Here is a 20245-nt window from a genome sequence, read left to right on the forward strand (position 1 = left end):
GCCATCCTTGACATTTCAGTGTGTCCTGTATATACACATTCTTCATTGAGCACCACTGCTAATCAATCTCAAATCATTCATGGAGTTTGGGCTGGATGTAACCACAGTCCTGTGATCTAACCACCTAATTATTAGTCAGCTGTGGCCTAGAACAGGTGCCCTATATTCTCTGAACTGATTTCACTAGGAGAAAATCTGCTTTAACAGCAAACTCAACTCTTAAGCATCAAAACAAGTTTGGTCTTATTAGCCACCTTGGTAAATATGATCAAAGATGGCTGTATAAAACAAATCTGCATTGTTTATCCTTTTGATCTTTCATAAAAAGAAAAACAAATTATAAGCACAAATTGGAGAAAAAGAATTGAAAGTGGGGGAAATCACATTACACAATCACACCCCGAGTCCTCTCCTAAAATGCCTGAGAGTTTGGAGAACACAAGAGTTCAGAGATCATTCCTCCACACAGAATCTCTCCAGATCCTTCAGATTCCCGGATCCATGTTGGCGCTTCTTCTCTTCCCACTCATGTTCTGACCTGAGGGTTCAGGTCAGGGGACTGGGACGGCCATGGCAGAAGCTTCATTTTGGGCTTCATTTGTGTGTTGATTTTGATGTTTTGGATCGCTGTCCTGATGGAAGATCCAACCATGTCCCATTATAAGATTTCTAGCAGAGGCCATCAGGTTTAGATTTTTTATCTGTTGGTATTTGCTAGAATCCATGACGATTTTTTTTTTAAATCCCTCCCAAACAACATGTGGTGATGTAGGGGTTGTTGTTTTTTTGCCTTTCTGATCCCAAAACTCAAATATCCGTGGCGAGTCTTTGCCACTAAAACGCTTCTCCTCGCCATGCATTAGGACGATATACACACGTCCTCTTCCAGGCAGATTCGGAATGACTTTAGTTGATTGGAACTTATTTATTATTGTCCTGATGGTAGAAATTGCGATTTTCAGTGTTTTAGCTATTTTCCTACAGCCCTCTTTGGTTTTACTCATTGTGATGAATGGTTAAGGGAATTTGGCCTTTATGTTTCCTCATATTTGTACTCCTGTGAAACAGGAAGTCATAATTTCATGCTCCTAGGCACCCTGGTGTGCTTATTTCTTTTTTGTAAAGGTCGTAATCTCACGTAATCTCATTTCAAATGCAAAGATGTCAGCCAATGACAACATTGGGTGTTTTCACTGAAGACTCACAGCAGACAGGCCTCTTGAAACAGAGCATTCCAAACAGAGGGCTAATATCAGTATAGAAAAAATGCCTTTTATTTCTAAATTATGACCCAAAAATGTTTTTATGTAAAACCATACTAACAATATAAGTACACCCCAGGAAACATTATAAAACAACCCATGCCATGGGACCTTTAATTAATAGAAATATGCTTCAGAGGCAAACAAGTCTAGGAGTGCCAGTAATTGTGGCCAATGTTTTTTTGGAGAAAAACATTTATTACATAAAGAGATTTCCCCCCACATTCAATTATTTTACTTCAATGAAATGTTAGATTTTTGTGTTTGTTTTTTTGAATGAATGAATGAATGATCAAAAGGATAAACAATGCAGATTAATTTTTTACAGCCATCTTTGATCATATTTACCAAGGGGGCTAAAAATTCTCACCTCAACTGTATACATGCAAGACACTGTAAGTAAACCTCAAATGTCCTCTATAATTGGTCAAACTCTTCTTCAACACAATTAATCATAATTTAAATAGATGCTAGATGAAATAATAAACAATAACAACCATGGGTCTTTAACCCTTTTGATTCCCAGGCAGGCACCTGTACAGTAAAAATTTAAAAAATCCCATTTACTGTGTAAGAAAAATATTAAGTGTCATATTACACGGACAGCAAAATGAAGCTATTGGTTATTATATTTGCATAATACTAAAGCAAAAATGTATATGTTGTCTGGGGTTATATGTTGACAGCATGTCTGAGATTAAAAACTTTTTTATTTTTGCCTCAAAGCTTTACTGTTAAAAACTAGTGCTGTCAATAAAATAACATGAAAATTAAATAGTAATATTATAAAAATTATGTGAATGTAAAGAAGTTTTTTTTTTTTTCATAAGTGCTTCTAACTATATAGTATGTTAACTTAGACATTATTTAGTAAAATGCTTTATTTCTCTCATGTATCATTTTTCTTAGGAGTTTCACCAACGGTAGTCAGAAGTACGTTACAATAAGGTCCCTTTAGTTATATACACTCACCTAAAGGATTATTAGGAACACCACACTAATACTGTGTTTGACCCCCTTTCGCCTTCAGAACTGCCTTAATTCTACGTGGCATTGATTCAACAAGGTGCTGAAAGCATTCTCTAGAAATGTTGGCCCATATTGATAGGATAGCATCTTGCAGTTGATGGAGATTTGTGGGATGCACATCCAGAGCACGAAGCTCCCGTTCCACCACATCCCAAAGATGCTCTATTGGGTTGAGATCTGGTGACTGTGGGGCCATTTTAGTACAGTCAACTCATTGTCATGTTCAAGAAACCAATTCTAAATGATTCGAGCTTTGTGACATGGTGCATTATCCTGCTGGAAGAAGCCATCAGAGAATGGGTACATGGTGGTCGTAAAGGGATGGACATGGTCAGAAACAATGCTCAGGTAGGCCGTGGCATTTAAACGATGCCCAGTTGGCACTAAGGGGCCTAAAGCGTGCCAAGAAAACATCCCCCACACCATTACACCACCACCACCAGCCTGCACAGTGGTAACAAGACATGATGGATCCATGTTCTTGTTCTATTTACGCCAAAGTCTGGCACCAACAACCATGCCACGCTCAAAATTGCTTAAATCACCTTTCTTTCCCATTCTGACATTCAGTTTGGAGTTCAGGAGATTGTCTTGACCAGGACCACACCCCTAAATGCATTGAAGCAACTGCTATGTGATTGGTGGATTAGATAATTGCTTTAATGAGAAATTGAACAGGTGTTCCTAATAATCCTTTAGGTGAGTATATATATCTATTGTAGGAAACTTCCAAAACAAAATTAGGAACTTTTAAAATAACATAATAGGGGCAGGTTAAATAGCATAATTTCCGTAACAAGTATCCTTTTTAAAAGTATGTTAAAGAGCATTATCCCTGTGACAAGAAGACATTAGGTATTGAGTAAGTCATTGATAGCACCACGCACAGTATGTGAATGAGAACTCCCTATTTGCCCTGCAGGATTTGTGGGTTGACTAGGCATTTGAGGAATGCGTCTAATTGCTGTCACTTTGACTCGGCTTGTCTGTTCTGAGGCAGTTAAATATGCCAAAAACCCTGTGTGTTCCCAATAACCATTTAGCTGAGTGTACATGAACATTAACCTACAATGAGCAATGCATTTGTTACATTATTTACTAATCTTAGTTAACATTAATTAACTATTAATTTTTAGTTTATGTTCACTCAAATCCATTAAATAATATTAACAGATAACTTTTTTATTTTAATAATGTATTAGGAAATTCTAAAATGAAATGGTTTGGTTACATTTTATTTTAAGATGTCAGTGTTACAATGTAATAATACATTTTAATATGTCTAATAATAATTAACATCATGTATTTATAGTGTTAGTATTAGGATTTGGATTAGGTTTAGTTGCATGCACACTTTATAGGAACTACAATAGCTACATGTATTTATACTCCATTATATGCCCCTTTCTGCTGATTGGTCAGCCGAAGATCAAACTGTTCAGTCATCAGTTCAATTATTTGGTGTTAAATGGATTATATAACTCAATAAATGCATACAATGATTTAAAAAAAAAAAAAAAAAAAAAAAAAAAACACTTTACAGTCTGGAAAAGACAGTAGGATATAGCGAATTACTTCCCCTGGCACTTTGCTGGTCTAAAGCCGCTGGTCTGCTCAGAAGAAAGCCCTGTCTAGGCTCTGCTCCGGTACGGGTTGTGTCAAGCCATTCTTTGTCTGACTGTTTAATGAGAAAAATATTAAATGTAGTTGCAATAAACACATTATCCGAACAGCCATAGCAGCGCAGGACTTTTATTGTGCTGTAGGAAACGGAGGAAGAACTGATGATGGAATAGAGGGAATGCACGTGACGTCACCGTCAGCTGGAGCGACTGCGGTTACGCCCCACTGAGTGGCAAAAAGACTGAGAGGCAGCACTGGTTTACAGCGTGAATGCAGCAAAAACACACAAGCCAGAGGGGGGTAGGGGGAGGCTTGTCCACGGACCCCATGGACATCGCTGTTCCGAAATTGATAATAGCGTGCAATTTTCTCACTCAAACCACTGCCACCTGCTTCTGCTTTTAGAGGGAAACGCTGCCCATAACTGCTTGTCTAGGATCTGTAATCCTCTGTAAGAATTTGTAATAATAGCATATTATTAGCGAAAAGGAGCTGGCAAAAGATCCAGTGTGTGTCTGTATTTGCACTCGTCAAATGATTACATTTCCAATGTGTTTTCGAAGTCGGTGAGTAATGTAGCCAATCACAGACATGCTTGTGGATTTCTACAACGCAATTGGCCAATCACAGGTGTTGAACTTGGAATCCCCTCACCGCTTGAGGTGCTGAGTTCAGTTCACACACGCGCTATTCCTCTGTAAGTGCAGATATTGTGATAATTAGAGATTCATTGCTTCACTGTGGAACCTTGTTTGTGATCTTAAGTGCATTTATTGATTGCGTTTATAGAATGAGTGGCAGCTTTTAGTGATTATAAAGGGATAAAACTTCTGTTTTCCATTCTTGACAAGCGTCCACATATACGCTTCAATACACTGATCCATCCGCATATACATGCGGGATTCACTTGAAAAATTTGATGACTGAGTGACAGTTATAAATACTATAAATGTCGAAATCAGGCTCATAAAAATGTCAAGAAAACACGATTCCTGGCTGTATATCATTATCCATTTGGATCACTGGATCTTTGGTAAGTTGTAAGGACCACTATATTAAACGCAACCATTCGTTTAAACTGATAATCATTTGCTGTACTCCCGTTTTCCTCCATTAACTCCAGTCACGCAGCAGCTCTTCTGCCACTCAGCCCCAGCTGAGGGGCGTGTTCCGGCGGGAAAGTGACGTCGATGCATTCCCTCTATAGTTTGATCTTCGGCTGACCAATCAGCAGAAAGGGGTGTATAATTCCCGCCCACATGTTGAGATCGAATATTCAAACTGTTCATTTTTCTACCTCTGAACAGAAAATCAAGCTGTTTAAAAACAAAACAAAAAACAAGCTGTTTTCTCGTTTTCTACTTCCAGTATTAAATCAGAAAACGACTGAACGAATGATACAGATTTTATACAAATGGAACCTTATTGTAAAGTGTTACCACACATTTCTATAGGACCTTTTAAGAAAAAGACAAATAATTTAGAGAGCATTGTCCAAAAACTAGTCACATGTTAGTATATATGTATTCAGTATTTAGCTTTAAAACAATGAAAGCGCACAGAACGGTACATCAACGTCACTCTGTTCTGAGTAGCATTGACCATCCTGCTTTTAATTTCTTTTCACATCAGCCACGTGTTGTTGTAACGTGTGTTGCACCTCTATCTTGCGTCTTCTCCATTTGTTCTCTGTCTCTAGTGAAAACAGGAGTGTGTAGATGTTTGGCAGGGTCTGTGCGTCGGAGGGACTCGCCGGAAGCGCGAGAGAAGAGACGTGCCCGTTCAGATTAGAGGAGGCCACGTGTCTCTCAGAAAACCCTCGGGGCCTGCGGTGCTCATCGGGAACTTGTGCAGGTGTGAAGCTGATCAGACTCAGCATCCTTTGCAAAAGACAGAATATGCCTCCTCAGTGGCAATATTAAAAACTCACAGCAGAAAATTTGTTTTTGTTGTGTACTTACATGTCTCCAAGTCCTTTCCTCGTAGTGGACAATATAATGTTGAGTATAAAGATCATAAATACTTTAATGCCATGCCAGAGCCAGTATGCCACAGTCGTAGCTTTAGTAATCCATTTCTGAGACCTGTGAAACAACATCCAGTGTGTTTATGGGCAGCCTCAAAATATTACCTTTTAAAGGAAGTGTACGTAAGATTGTGGCCAAAACTGGTACTACAATTAACTCCAAATGACTATAGAGCGGTGTCTCCCCCTCCCTCTCGCCCTGACTCGAGGTTGCCAGATTGTGTCACATGCCTGTCCTGTCTTGTGTGCACATGTGGGTTTTGTTATGTTGTGCATGTGTCATTGTCGGATCCCTCCCCCTTGTTATTCTGATTAGTGTTATTGGCCCCACCTGTGTTCCCTGATTCCCTTTTGATTTCTTCCCTTTAAAAGCTCCTTGTGTTTGTCAGTCTTGGTCGGATCGTTGTATGTCTCGTCTATGTCTCCCGGTTCCCAGTCATTCCTTTGGTATGTTTGAGTCTTTGGTTTATGTTTTATGATTATATGTTTTTCCCCCCTCGTGGGTTTTGTTTTGAGTTTATGTTTTATTTTATAATAAATTATCATTTTCTGCACTTGAGTCCTCGCACCACTTTTCCTTTTGTGTGTAACGTGACAGATCGGCTGCAGGATCAGCAGGAATGTTTGTAGATCTGCAGCTGTGGTAACTAGAGCAGATCTGGCCACCCGGATGCCCAAACACTACTGACTTCGTGATTGGTCGATAGGTGGAGGGCGGAGCTTCAGGCCAAAACACAACATGACAACATCAACATCAGTTGAGCTGCAACAACAACTTTTAAATGACAATATCCTGGCCGGACTACTGGTGTTAGTGATATAAGTATTTGAAATTAACATGATTTCTTAATATCTAGTGACATATCAGGGCCATTTTATGATTCATTGAAATACATTTCTTACATACAGTTCCTTTAAATTCAGAAATCTTTTTAGTTTCAATTATGTTGCCTTTATGCATTTAATGAAAATTACAGATGCACCGAAATGTTTTATTCACTAAAAATGTGAACCTATGTAATAATCAACAACATCAAAAACACTGCACTGTATATAAGCATTTAAACTGCTCGATTTTTTATCTAAGTTGATATAAAATTATAATTATGTTTCAAATCGAATTTGTTTTTGAAATATATTGAATGGTGGCTGTAATTGTTTTTATTGCATGAAATGGAGATGGGATGAAACATTATTTGTCAATGCTTTTACGTTCTCTTGCAAATGTTTCGCAAGCCCCGAGAAATGTTGCCTTCGCTGGCTAAATGTTTTGCGTTTCCTGCAAGCGAAATGTTTTGAGTTCTCCTGAGAAATATTGCGTTTGCCCGGGAAAAAAGTTTTGCATTTCCTGCAGGCAAAAATGTTTCGTTTCCTGCAGTCTAAATATTTTGCATCACCCGAGAAATTTTGCATTCACTTGCAAATGTTTCGCCTTCCCCGAGAAATGTTGCTCTCACTCGCAAAATGTTTTGCGTTCCCTACGAACGAAAGGTTTTGCGTTCTCCTGAGAAATGTTGCATTCACTTGCAGAATGTTTTGTGTTCCCTGCAGGCAAATTTTGCTTTTCCCTGCTTGCGAAATGTGTCGCATTCCTTTAAGATATTATGAGTTCGGTTGCCAAATGTTTTGTGCTCCCCGTGAGTGAAATGTTTTATATCCCCCCAAAAATGTTGTGTTTGCTCGCAAAATGTTTGTGTGCCCTGCGAACTAAATATTTTGTGTTCTCCTGAGACATGTCGCGTTTTCTCGCTAAATGTTTTGCGTTCCCCTCGAAAAACTTTGCTGCGAGCGCAAAGTTTCTCTGGGGACCTGTAAACATTTGAATGAGACTTCTTCATTCATTTTCTTCCCAGCTCATATTTTTTTCCTCCCCCATGTCCCTTAGGAGTACTGCACATATCAAAAGTAACAAATCAGCACTAAACTTTTTGAGATTATTGGATGGTATGCACACTAAAAATAATGTTTGGTGAAGTTTTTTTCTATATGAAGGTCCTAAATGTGATGAGAAAAAAAATTGAGATGGGTCAAAAAAAATATATATATTTCAATGCCTTTGCGTTCTATCGCATAAAAGCCTTTTCATCCCAAACGTTTTTCATCTTATCTCACATTGTCCCTTTATGAGCTCCATACGTTCCCTCATAATGAAAATGACTTCCCCTTCCTCTTGCAACCACAACCATCCCATCAAATGCACAAAATCAAGTCCCACCCTAAATTTGTTCTTGTTCAAGAAGCCATTTCACTCAGATATACGTCACAATAGAGAAGAAAAGACTCGCAACTGCTTTAATGCCGACTTTGAGCATCACAGTTTAGGCCAATGAATCAGCCCTCCAAAACTCTTTTGACTGAAAAATTACCTTCAACTGAATATTCACTAACAATGTTTTGAAATAAACTATAGTTCAGTACCTTTCCCATAAGGTTGTGACACTCCAGATTGGCAGTGTGACCAGCAAGAGCAGGTATGAGAGCGTCCGTTGAGATAAAGAGACACCCGGATTACTCAGAATCTCCAGCTGCCCCATGATGTTACACAGCAGCACTAAAACAGAGGATAGGAGAATGTTTCTCTTCTGTATCGAATCCTCTATAATCAGACAAGCAAACAGGACACACTATAGTACCTTCCTGAACCTTTACTGGTGAGTTCTTATGTACTGTCTGCTCCTGATGGGATGGACTCAAGGATGAACACACCCCATTGGTGGTCTTCTCTTCAGGTTGTTCCAGCGAGTTCTGCTGTGATTCCTCTTCCTCAGCACCATCAGTCTGTGTTAGCATCCAGTGATCTGAGCTCAGCGAATCATCAGATGCATCCGACTCCTTCCTCCGTTCAGGGTGCAGCGGCAAAGCGTCTGTCGAGGTGTGTGAGACGGTTATGAACGACAGTGCTGGATAAAGCTCGTTTCATGAATTTGATTCAGGTTCTAAAGATTGTTGTGTCTAAATATTACATTTTACAAGGGTTCCAGTATTTCCTGTTAGTCTTTCGTCAAAAGATTTACAAGCATCTCAGGGTTTATGTTTTTAAAGCTGTGTATACATTGACATTGGATGTATCACTATCTTACCAAAACGTAAATATATATATATATATATATATATATATATATATATATATATATATATATATATATATATATATATATATATATATATATATATATATATATATATATATATATATATATATATATATATATACACACTTTACATATACCTACACTGTAAAAAAATATTTAGAAAAAAAGTTACCTGGTTGCCTTAAAATTTTGAGTTAACTGAAATAAAAATTTTGAGTTAACTCAATGAAATTTTTTTGAGATTCGACAACCTTTATTAAAATATTATTAAAAGATTTTGTAAGCATATTGGGTAGTTGTGTGTGTTTTATTTCTGATGATACAGTGAAACATGACAAATAGTGCTTTTTCATGATTTATCAAAAAATTTTATGTGGTTCAGATACAATAATATTTTGAGTTTCTATTTATTAAACAAATTTCCTTCATTGTATCAACTCAAATTTTTAATTTCAATAAACTCAAAATTTTAAGGCAATCAGGTTACTTTTTTAAGTTAAAACAACAAAAAACGAACAACATTTGTTTACAGTGTATGAATACTTCAACATGAACTAACGATAAATAGTAAAGAAAAAACTAAATAAAAACTCACTGCTCTGCTGCAGAAAGTACACAGTATCTTGGTATCCACTGTAGTAAGCCTTCCTCAAAATCTGACAATTAACAAAAAATTAAGTTAAAGGAATGGTGAAAAATAAATTGTCATCATGTATTCACCATTATCATTTGAAACCAGTATTACCATATATTTATTTACTTAACAGACCATAACATTTACAGAATGTTCAAGCTGCTCGTTTCCATCCAAGTGGACTGTGATCAGGGTTGAGTTTACTCCGGAAAAAATAGCACCATAAAAGTACAGAGTGTCTAATTACACCTTGTTCGATCTTGTTGGCAGAGGCCAATAACACTAACTCCAAACACCATTCTGTGAAAGAGCCAGACAGAATAAGACTCCGATTTTTGGAGTGAGAGGTGCCTTTTATAAATAGTTTTCTATTGGCAGTGAGCGTTTTGCTTGCTGTTTATGCGCCCCGGAGCCTTCTGCGCCTCCTGTTCTTGTAGGAATGCTCTTGAAGTTGAAAAATCAACTCTGAGTAGAAAATTGCCCAACGCCCATTTTTTTTCTCCCCCATTGTCCAATAGAATGAATGGAGAGACGGACCTTCCTTTGTAGTGACAGAATTTTCCAGTTGCTTGGAATGTCTGGAGAGATGATGGAGTTCAAACTTGTGCCGGCTGTCGCGGGTTACCTGGAGCAGAGTCCTGCACGGGTCCATTTTTGGAGACCCGCCCCCGCCTGTACCCGCAAGGTTTAGCACCAGATCCGACCCGTGAAAATATCAAAATTAAATTCCACACCCGCCCAGACCCGTTAATATTTGGACCGTTACCCGACCCGTGCCCGCGATAAATCACACACGCTAAAACATTCAAATTAAAATGCTTTATTTTTTATCCTGCACCTCTCTCAACATCACAACAGCATTATGAATGGGCTAATGAAACAGGCTAAAGTGCCTTTAAAGACTCAATGTCAACAATTTCATATAGCTACTCCACTCACCAACTTTACATTTACTTCATCCATTGCTACTCCTGCAACGCTCGCTCCATCTGCGCTACGAGAGGCATCAACAAAAGTTTCAATGTCGCAGTGGTGGTGGCGTGTTGGGTCGAATGGCATATCGTTGTTGCGTGTGTGTGTAATGGTAATTTGGACATAGAAATTGTAATAGCTTACAATATGTTCGATGGGGGAAGAAGGAGGCGGGAACCCGCGAACATTTAAAAGACTTTAACCAAACAAAATGAAAGTAACGTGCGCAGCCCCTCATGGACATCTGCAACGCGCACACACATAATAAAAAGTAAACACAACTCAATGTCAAATCAAGGTCTGGTGATCCAGACTCCAGACTCCGCTCTCTCTCTCTCTCTCTCTCTCTCTCTCTCTCTCTCTCTCTCTCTCTCTCTCTCTCTCTCTCTCTCTCTCTCTCTCTCTCTCAGAAATATTGCACATATTTTTCATCCGCTACTACCCGCCCACACAGAGTTAATTATCCGCCCGCATCCCCGCCCGTGAATTTTATAAATGTCACAATCCACCCGTTTTAGCCACTTTTATGCGGGTACCCGACCCGTTGCAGGACTCTGACCTGGAGCTTTATGACTTCACGAACTATAGCTACCACAATGTTAACATAAAGCAACTGGAGGCAAGTTAGTGTTGTGCTATGATCCTTGATTAGACTGACAGTACAGCTGATTCAGTGTTTGCCTAGCAACAATAAAAAGAATCATTGCTCTTATCCAAATAAAAAAACAGTCGGTGCGTCTCGCGTTTTCAAAACTGAAAAAGCTAGCAAAAGAAACCTGTTTGACTAACAGAAAAACTAACTTTACCACGCTCCGGAAGCCCCCTAGACCTTTTCGGTTGTGTTGTGGCTTTTTTGTTGTGTTGTGGCTTGATTTCATTGTGTTGTGCACTACTGGGCCACCATAAATCAGCATGTTCAAGTCCCACGCTCGAAAGTTCCTGAACTTTGAAAAAGTACTACCTCGTGAGCAGGGACTTTCTAAGGGGCAATTTTTACCCGAAACTTCATTTAGTACCACCCCAAAGTCCCTAGTTCCTAGGGTGGAAACTATAGTTACGGAACTCACCCTCCAGTCTCGAGGGAACATCGCATCTACCAGTCTGATGAAGTTGGTGAGGGAGCACTGGAAGGAGAGTTGCTGGATGATGGCGTCACAGAGGTTGGTGGAGGTATCAGAGGGACATATGTCCATGCTTCCAGCAAATGGGGAGATGGTGAGGGTGGGAGAGGAATCCTCTAAGGGCTGGATATTTGTGAAACCTCCGTCCATATAGTGCTGGGAAAGTATAGTAGATTATAAAGAGGTGTTATATTTTGAACTTGTATTTCTGAATTTCTGAAGCATGTTGACTTACAGAATAAACACCTTTACTCACCTCGCCTTTATACTGTGGTGGGATCACGCCAGAGTATACAGGAACAAAACAGCTACACAAAAGAGCCTTATAGAGGACGGAAAGAGACCACTTAAAGAAAAAGTTCTGCACAGTTTAAAGTAAACTGAAGCTGTCATCTGAGCCTGAAAGAATTTTAATGATACAAACTTTGTTTATTCTATGTTATTTAATTTAAGATTTAAAGGTGCAGAAAGAAATTTCTGAGAATCATTGTTTAACACTGTTGATACTTCATTGCTCCGCCCCAAAAATGCACAAACCCTCAATGCAAGAGTGGATGTCTCTTTATCATAGCATAAGGGAAGCAAAATAAAGCTAAATAAATCAAATAAAGCATACAGTAGGCCTAAACAAGCAAGAGTTCACTGTTAGTTGCCAGCAGCACACACTCAAAACCAGTGTTACTCGTGTATAGACAAGAAACAACGCAACTTTGGCATTCATTTTCAGGCATTTGGTCTGTCCCGCGCTGAAGTGTTTTTCTAATATTAACATGTCCTAAAACTCTTGCGCAATCACAACCAGTTATATTCCTCTGATCTTTTCTCTTTTGTAATGTCTCTCAGCTATCTCTCTTTCTATAGTCTTTCATCAAATCTGCCCCTTGCTCACTCTCTCTTCCCCCACCATGAGTGGACACACCCCCTACTGCTGATTGGCTCAGTCTCTCTCCCCTCCCCCATCATGTGTACACACCCCTTACAGCAAATTGGCTCACTCTCTCCATATTATGCGTGGACACGACCCTACTGCTGATTGGCTCGCTTTATCTCCTCCCCCGCATGAAGGGACATGCCCCTACTGCTGATTGGCTCACTTTATCTCCTCCCCCGCATGAAGGGACACGCCCCTACTGCTGATTGGCTCACTCGCTCTCCTACCCCATTATGAGTAGACATGCCCCCTACTGCTGATTGGCTCACTCGCTCTCCTACCCCATTATGAGTAGACATGCCCCCTACTGCTGATTGGCTCACTCGCTATCCTCCCCCATTATGAGTAGACATGCCCCCTACTGCTGATTGGCTCACTCGCTCTCCTCTCCCATCATGAGTAGACACACCCTTTACTGCTGAATGGCTCACTCTCCTCCCCCATCATGAGTGTTCACACCCCTTACAGCTAATTGGCTCGCTCTCTCTCCAGCATATCATGCATGGACACGCCCCCTACTGCTGATTGGCTTACTCTCTCCTCCCTCATCATGAGTGTTCACACCCCTTACAGCTAATTGGCTCGCTCTCTCTCCAGCATATCATGCATGGACACGCCCCCTATTGCTGATTGGCTTACTCTCTCCTCCCCTATCATGAGTGGACACGCTCCCTACTGCTGATTGGCACATTTTTTATCCTCCCTCATCATGAGTGGACACGCCCCCTACTGTTAAATGGTTCGCTCTCTCTCCTCCCCATCATGAGTAGACACGCCCCTTAATGCTGATTGGCTCTCTTTCCTCCCCTATCATGAGTGGACACGCCCCCTACTGTTGAATGGCTCGCTCTCTCTCCTCCCCCATCATGAGTAGACACACCCCTTACTGCTGATTGGCTCTCTCTCCTCCACCATCATGAGTGGACACGCCCCCTACTGCTGATTGGCCATTAGAACGATGTTGTGTGTGCTCAGTCCGATCCACTTTCAACATGGTTTCTTAGAGATCGCTTACTTACTAACCTGTGTTACAAAGTTAGGGAGAACACTAAATCACAAAAATGTGTCTCATTTTCATGCTTACACCTCACCAAGGGTTAGGTTTAACTGTGGATTTTTCCCCCTAAAAATAGTATAAATCATAGGTACAGTAGTTACATTTTACAGCTGTAATTGTACTGTTACATGACGCTACTGTAAAGTAAATCTTTTTACACATATACATTTTTAAACAATATGATAAGCTTACTTTTATAAGGTCCTCGTTGGAATGAAATTCCGACACTAGAACATTTTTTCCATCAGACATGCGAGTCATGGAGACATACAGACGGCCCGTGGCCAGACGGTGGGCATTATCAGGCAGGCAGCGCTGCAGTGTGACCTCCAGCCACCTGAAAATATCCACCGTGGGATTGAGAAGACCGAGTGGATGTTGTTTGGTAAATCTCGCAAATTCCAAAAGCTGGTCTCGCACACGTCCTGTGAGAAGAAAAGGTGCATTTAATGACTTTTCTCAAAGTGACTGACAGCACACTAAACGCTGGACCAACCTGGCATTTTTTTGGATGGGGTTTAAACCTACAACATTTAGAAGTACAACACTAGTCCTAAAGTAAATAAATGAAGGTGAATGTAAAGATCTCAGATTACCTAGATTCGACCCACAGACAACCGCTGCAGCCACGAGAGAGCCAGCAGACGCTCCATAGACTCTCGGTGCTCCTTGCAGGATCCAGGCCGCATTATCCAAAAGACTCTGCGCCGCGCCGAGTTGGTAAGTTGCTAGAAAACCAGAACCACAGAAAGACACAGAGAGGTTCTCATTTTTAGACAGAATGCATAACGGTGATGACATGACTGGAAGTATCTCCTCGTGGTCGGATGGTATCAGGTCTTCAGCGCTGTAGCTCTAACTTAAGATGAAGACCATCAGAGCAACTATAAAACAGACCGTCACGGTGTAAGAGATAAAAGATTTAAGAAAACCCGTAAAAGTCCCTCCTCCCCCTCTTCTAGGGGCTCTGTCTATGAATGATCTCAAATCAATTCCTCACTTCATGACGTCTGAATTAGGCATATTATATGTGTCTGGCTGACTGCACACAACCTTCTGGGAGCATCAGAGGTAAATGTCTGCATTATTGTCGTCTTTGGAGCAATACGAATTACTTGACATTTAGTAAATGTCTTCAAATGAGCAAAGTCATGCCTAAATTACCACGGAGATTTAGTTTAATCAGGCGTAGATTACAAGCACATCCACCAAGAGGGAGAGTATGTATTAGAAGAAGTGCATCAATAAAATTGAAAGAAAAAGGTATCTTTGTCTTTCAAATCTTAGACTTCTTATGAAGAGAACATAATTTTACATGCACTTACAATTCACAGTTAGTTGATTTATAGTTGTGAGGAATAAGCCAACCTTTTTGACTCAAAGGCCACAACAATATTCAAAGGCCCAATGACTTGTTGAAAAATCTATATTTATTTAAAAATTCATATAACAGTTATAAGATTTTCTGATGTCTTTGAAAAAAATAAAAAAATAAATTTATTTTTTTAATATATATATATATATATATATATATATATATATATATATATATATATATATATATATATATATATATATATATATATATATATATATATATATATATATATAATATGTATACTACAGGCCAACAGTTTGGACACATTACTATTTGTAATGTTTTCGAAAGAAGTTTCTTTTGCTCATCAAGCCTGCATTTATTTGATCAAAAATACAGCATTTTTTTTTAATATTGTGATATATTATTACAATTTAAAATAATTGGTTTTCAATTTATTATACTTTAAATGATCATTTATTTCTGTGATCAAAGCTGAATTTTCAGGATGGTTCCTCCAGTCTTCAGTGATCATGACCCTTCAGTAATCATTCTCATATGAGGATTAATTTTCAAAGTTGGAAACAGTTCTGCTGCTTAATATTTTTTCATAACCTGTGATACTTTTTTATAATTCTTTGATGAATAAAAAGAAAAAAAAGAAAAAGAAAAAGAAAAAAAGAAGCAATAGCATATTGCATATTACAATACACATAACATAACAACAATATACACTACTGGTCAGTAATTTAGGGTCAGTCTTTTTTTTTCCTTTCTTTTTTTGAAATATATCAATAATTTTATTCAGCAAGGATGTGTTAAGTTGATAAAAAATGTATAGTAAAGGAGATTTATATCATTTAATATGTTTTTATTTTGAATAAATGCAGTTCTTTTGAACCTTTTAATTATCAAATATATTAGGCAGCAGAACTGTTTCCATTAGAATGATTTCTGAAGGATCATGTGACACTGAAGACTGGAGTAACGAACCTGAAAATTCAGCTTTGCATCACAGAAATAAATGATAATTTAAAGTATAATAAATTGAAAACCAAATATTTTAAATTGTAATAATATATAACAATATTTTTTAAAAAAAAATCTGTATTTTTGATCAAATAAATGCAGGCTTGATGAGCAGAAGAAACTTATTTCAAAAACATTACAAATCGGAATGTGTCCAAACTTTTGTACACAAAAGTATATATATATACACTCACCTAAAGGATTATTAGGAACACCTGTTCAATTTCTCATTAATACAATTATCTAATCACATGGCAGTTGCTTCGATGCATTTAGGGGTGTGGTCCTGGTCAAGACAATCTCCTGAACTCCAAACTGAATGTCAGAATGGGAAAGAAAGGTGATTTAAGCAATTTTGAGCGTGGCATGGTTGTTGGTGCCAGACGAGCCGGTCTGAGTATTTCACAATCTGCTCAGTTACTGGGATTTTCACACACAACCATTTCTAGGGTTTACAAAGAATGGTGTGAAAAGGGAAACATCCAGCATGAGGCAGTCCTGTGGGCGAAAATGCCTTGTTGATGCTCGAGGTCAGAGGAGAATGGGCCGACTGATTCAAGCTGATAGAAGAGCAACTTTGACTGAAATAAACACTCGTTACAACCGAGGTATGCAGCAAAGCATTTGTAAAGCCACAACACCCACAACCTTGAGGTGGATGGGCTACAACAGCAGAAGACCCCACCGGGTACCACTCATATCCACTACAAATAGGGAAAAGAGGCTACAATTTGTACAAGCTCACCAAAATTGGACAGTTGAAGACTGGAAAAATGTTGCCTGGTCTGATGAGTCTCGATTTCTGTTGAGACATTCAGATGGTAGAGTCAGAATTTGGCGTAAACAGAATGAGAACATGGATCCATCATGCCTTGTTACCACTGTGCAGGCTGGTGGTGGTGGTGTAATGGTGTGGGGATGTTTTCTTGGCACACTTTAGGCCCCTTAGTGCCAATTGGGCATCGTTTAAATGCCACGGCCTACCTGAGCATTGTTTCTGACCATGTCCATCCCTTTCTGACCACCATGTACCCATCCTCTGATGGCTACTTCCAGCAGGATAATGCACCATGTCACAAAGCTTGAATCATTTTAAATTGGTTTCTTGAACATGACAATGAGTTGACTGTACTAAAATGGCCGCCACAGTCACCAGATCTCAACCCAATAGAGCATCTTTGGGATGTGGTGGAACGGGAGCTTCATCCCCTGGATGTGCATCCCACAAATCTCAATCAACTGCAAGATGCTATCCTATCAATATGGGCCAACATTTCTAGAGAATGCTTTCAGCACCTTGTTGAATCAATGCCACGTAGAATTAAGGCAGTTCTGAAGGCGAAAGGGGGTCAAACACAGTAATAGTATAGGTTCCTAATAATCCTTTAGGTGTGTGTGTATATATATATATATATATATATATATATATATATATATATATATATATATATATATATATATATATATATATATATATATATATACACACACACACACACATTATGTCCTAATTACTGTTATACTGTTACTATTATATACAAGTTATTAATAGTTAGTAAGGTAGTTTAGGTATTGGGTAGGATTGATAGATGTAGAATATGATCATGCAGAATAAGGCATTAATATTTGCTTTATTTAATTGTTGTTAAATACATTGTTGGTTTATCTGAAAGGAACACTCCACCGTTTTTTTTAGAAATAGGGCTTATTCACCCTCTTTCCTACATTTAGGCATAATGCCCATATGTGGCCAAATGCATTTTTTGTCTCAGTGCATGCATTGTTTTAGTTTGGCAGGGTCGCCGCTAGCTTAGCTTAGCATAATGAATGGAATCCTATGTTGCCAGCTAGCATGTCCCGAGTAAGTGATAATTTTTTTTTTTTTAAAACCCACCTAATTACTTCTTGTGGCCTGCGTTTTCACAACGAGTACAAATAACAATGCAGATTAAGACTAGTCGATTTCCTAGGCAGATATTTACTTGGGACTATATTATGGGGAAGCACAGGCGAAGCACTGCTACTTGGGCGCCAGAGATTTCACGCAACAGATCTGCGATGGCTCAACAGCCGGAGGACATGAGGATGAGAGCCGTGATATCTCTGCAGCCAAGTAGCAGCGCTTGGCCTGTGCTTCCCCATAATATAGTCCCACGTCAATAATAAAACAAGGCATGCACTGAGACAAAAATACATTTTCCCACATATCTAAATGTGTAATGCCCTATTTCTAAAAACGGTGGAGTGTTCCTTTAAAAAAGCAAGTTAACTCGTCGTCTCAATTTTGAGTTCATTGAAATTAACATTTTTAGTTACTAACACAAAGAAGATGGATTGTAAATAAATCGTAACTCAACATATGTTATCTTTCACAACATTATGTTGATTTGACAAAAGATAAAAAGTTGTGAATAAATCATCAAAATAATGTTTTAAAGTGTTCTAAAGAAGAGCCATATCATAGTAATATGCATGCTAATAATCGACTAGTTAATAGTGAGAATTGTTACCATTATTATGCTAGATTTTATGAGACAAAATTAAACATTTTACTTATAAACAACTCCAGCTATTTTAAAAAAACGTTAATGCAAAAAGCCTTAAAAATCAATTCCTTAAATATAAACTTTTATTTATGCATTCATATTTATTTAAACCGAACACATATTTAAAGGGGGGAGGGGGGGATCTAATGCTATTTCTTGCATTCTGAATTATTTACACTGTTAAAGAGTTGATTTCTCATGATAAAACATGGACAAATCTTCAAAAAACGAGTTGGACATCAGTATCTGTGCCAAATACACTGTAGATATACACAATATCTATACACCACATATGTTTCGGAAAGTTTTTTTAGAGTATGGCCATGTATTACGTCAAAATGTCCACAACATCATGTCACTAAAGAAATGTGTTTCTGGTTGTGAGGGAAAGATATCATTGTTCAGCTTCCCAAATAACCCAGTGTTAAGGAAACATTGGAAGCAGTTTGTTTTCCGGAGCAGCAACAGAGCTTTGCAAGTATGTTTGTTTTTTCCTCGTCATGAGTCAAAGCCACATATAATGTGCATATAATGTAAACAACACAAATAAAGAAAGGTATTTTATATGTATTGTGTGTGTGTGTTTGTCATAGGTGTGTATGTGACTCTTCAGGTCCGTCCACTACACTCCTCCACGAGTTTGGCTGCTTTCGGAAGAGTTGGTGCAGCTTATCTTTTATAGATCTAATAAAATGTGAGACTTTTTTGAGATATGGAGGATGAAATATATTTAGTTTATAGGCAATTAATGAAAGTAGATTTCAGTGTACATATTAATTCCATTTGATTAACGCAATACAGTTGACAAATCTGTAAAAAATAACATTGCACAATTTTACAACCTGAGAGAACGTTTCATCTCAACTCCAAACCACGAGACTATGAGAATCAATCATAATTGCTGTGTTGAAGAATTAGTGTCGTTTAGCTTTTTACATACTTACATACAGCAAACAACTGCAAAAACTACCCTGAGTCAAAACTGGGTGAATTAAACTTAAAGAGTTACTTCAACCAAAAATTAAATGGATGTCATTAACTCCTCACCCTAATGTCGTTCCTCACCCGTAAGACCTCCGTTCATCTTCACACACAGTTAAAGATATTTTATATTTAGTCCGAGAGTGTATCTAAGTGTATGCACACTATACTGTCCATGTCCAGAAAGGGAATAAAAACATCATCACAGTAGTCCATATGAGACATCAGTGGGTTAATCAGAATCTCTTGAAGCATCGAACATACATTTTGGTCCAAAAATATAAAAAACTACGACTTTATTCAGCATTGTCTTCTCTTCCGTGTTCCTCAATAAAGAGTCAAACGTGATTTCAGCAGTTTGGCAGTTTGACAGGCGATCCAAATCATTGATCGATTCACTGATTCATGGCCGTTTGAATCTTTATTTGAGGAATACGGAAGAGAAGACAATGCCTAGAGAAGAGAAGACAAAAGTCGTCGTTTTTTATATTTTTGGACCCAAATGTATTTTCGATGCTTCAAGAGATTCTGATTAACCCACTGATGTCTCATATGGACTACTGTGATGATGTTTTTATTCCCTTTCTGGACATGTGTGCATTATAGTGTGCATTCACTTAGATA

At 38.5% G+C, this 20245-nt stretch overlaps 1 protein-coding gene across 1 annotated transcript; it reads right to left on the reverse strand.

Annotated features, from left to right (window-relative positions):
• Positions 1-3864: 3864 nt before the first annotated feature.
• pnpla1 (patatin-like phospholipase domain containing 1) lies at positions 3865-15115 on the reverse strand. Its single transcript, XM_067447357.1, has 9 exons — positions 14344-15115; positions 13940-14172; positions 12016-12081; positions 11706-11915; positions 9628-9688; positions 8574-8804; positions 8359-8491; positions 5876-5998; positions 3865-5794 (listed from the first exon to the last, which is right to left on the reverse strand). Exons 1-9 carry the CDS (start codon positions 14546-14548, stop codon positions 5527-5529), a joined length of 1530 nt encoding a protein of 509 aa, XP_067303458.1. The 5' UTR covers positions 14549-15115; the 3' UTR covers positions 3865-5526.
• Between the last annotated feature and the right edge of the window lie 5130 nt (positions 15116-20245).

The sequence above is a fragment of the Pseudorasbora parva genome, chromosome 6 (assembly GCF_024679245.1).
Source record: "Pseudorasbora parva isolate DD20220531a chromosome 6, ASM2467924v1, whole genome shotgun sequence".
Lineage (NCBI taxonomy): Eukaryota > Metazoa > Chordata > Actinopteri > Cypriniformes > Gobionidae > Pseudorasbora > Pseudorasbora parva.

Coding starts and splice junctions, on each gene's coding strand:
- pnpla1 (XM_067447357.1), bottom strand. CDS start 14,548: ATGTCATCACCGTTATGCATTCTGTCTAAAAATGAGAACCTCTCTGTG. Junction 9,689..11,705: donor TGTTCCCTCGAGACTGGAGG/GTGAGTTCCGTA, acceptor GTTAATTGTCAG/ATTTTGAGGAAGGCTTACTA. Junction 8,492..8,573: donor ACCAGTAAAGGTTCAGGAAG/GTACTATAGTGT, acceptor CCTCTGTTTTAG/TGCTGCTGTGTAACATCATG.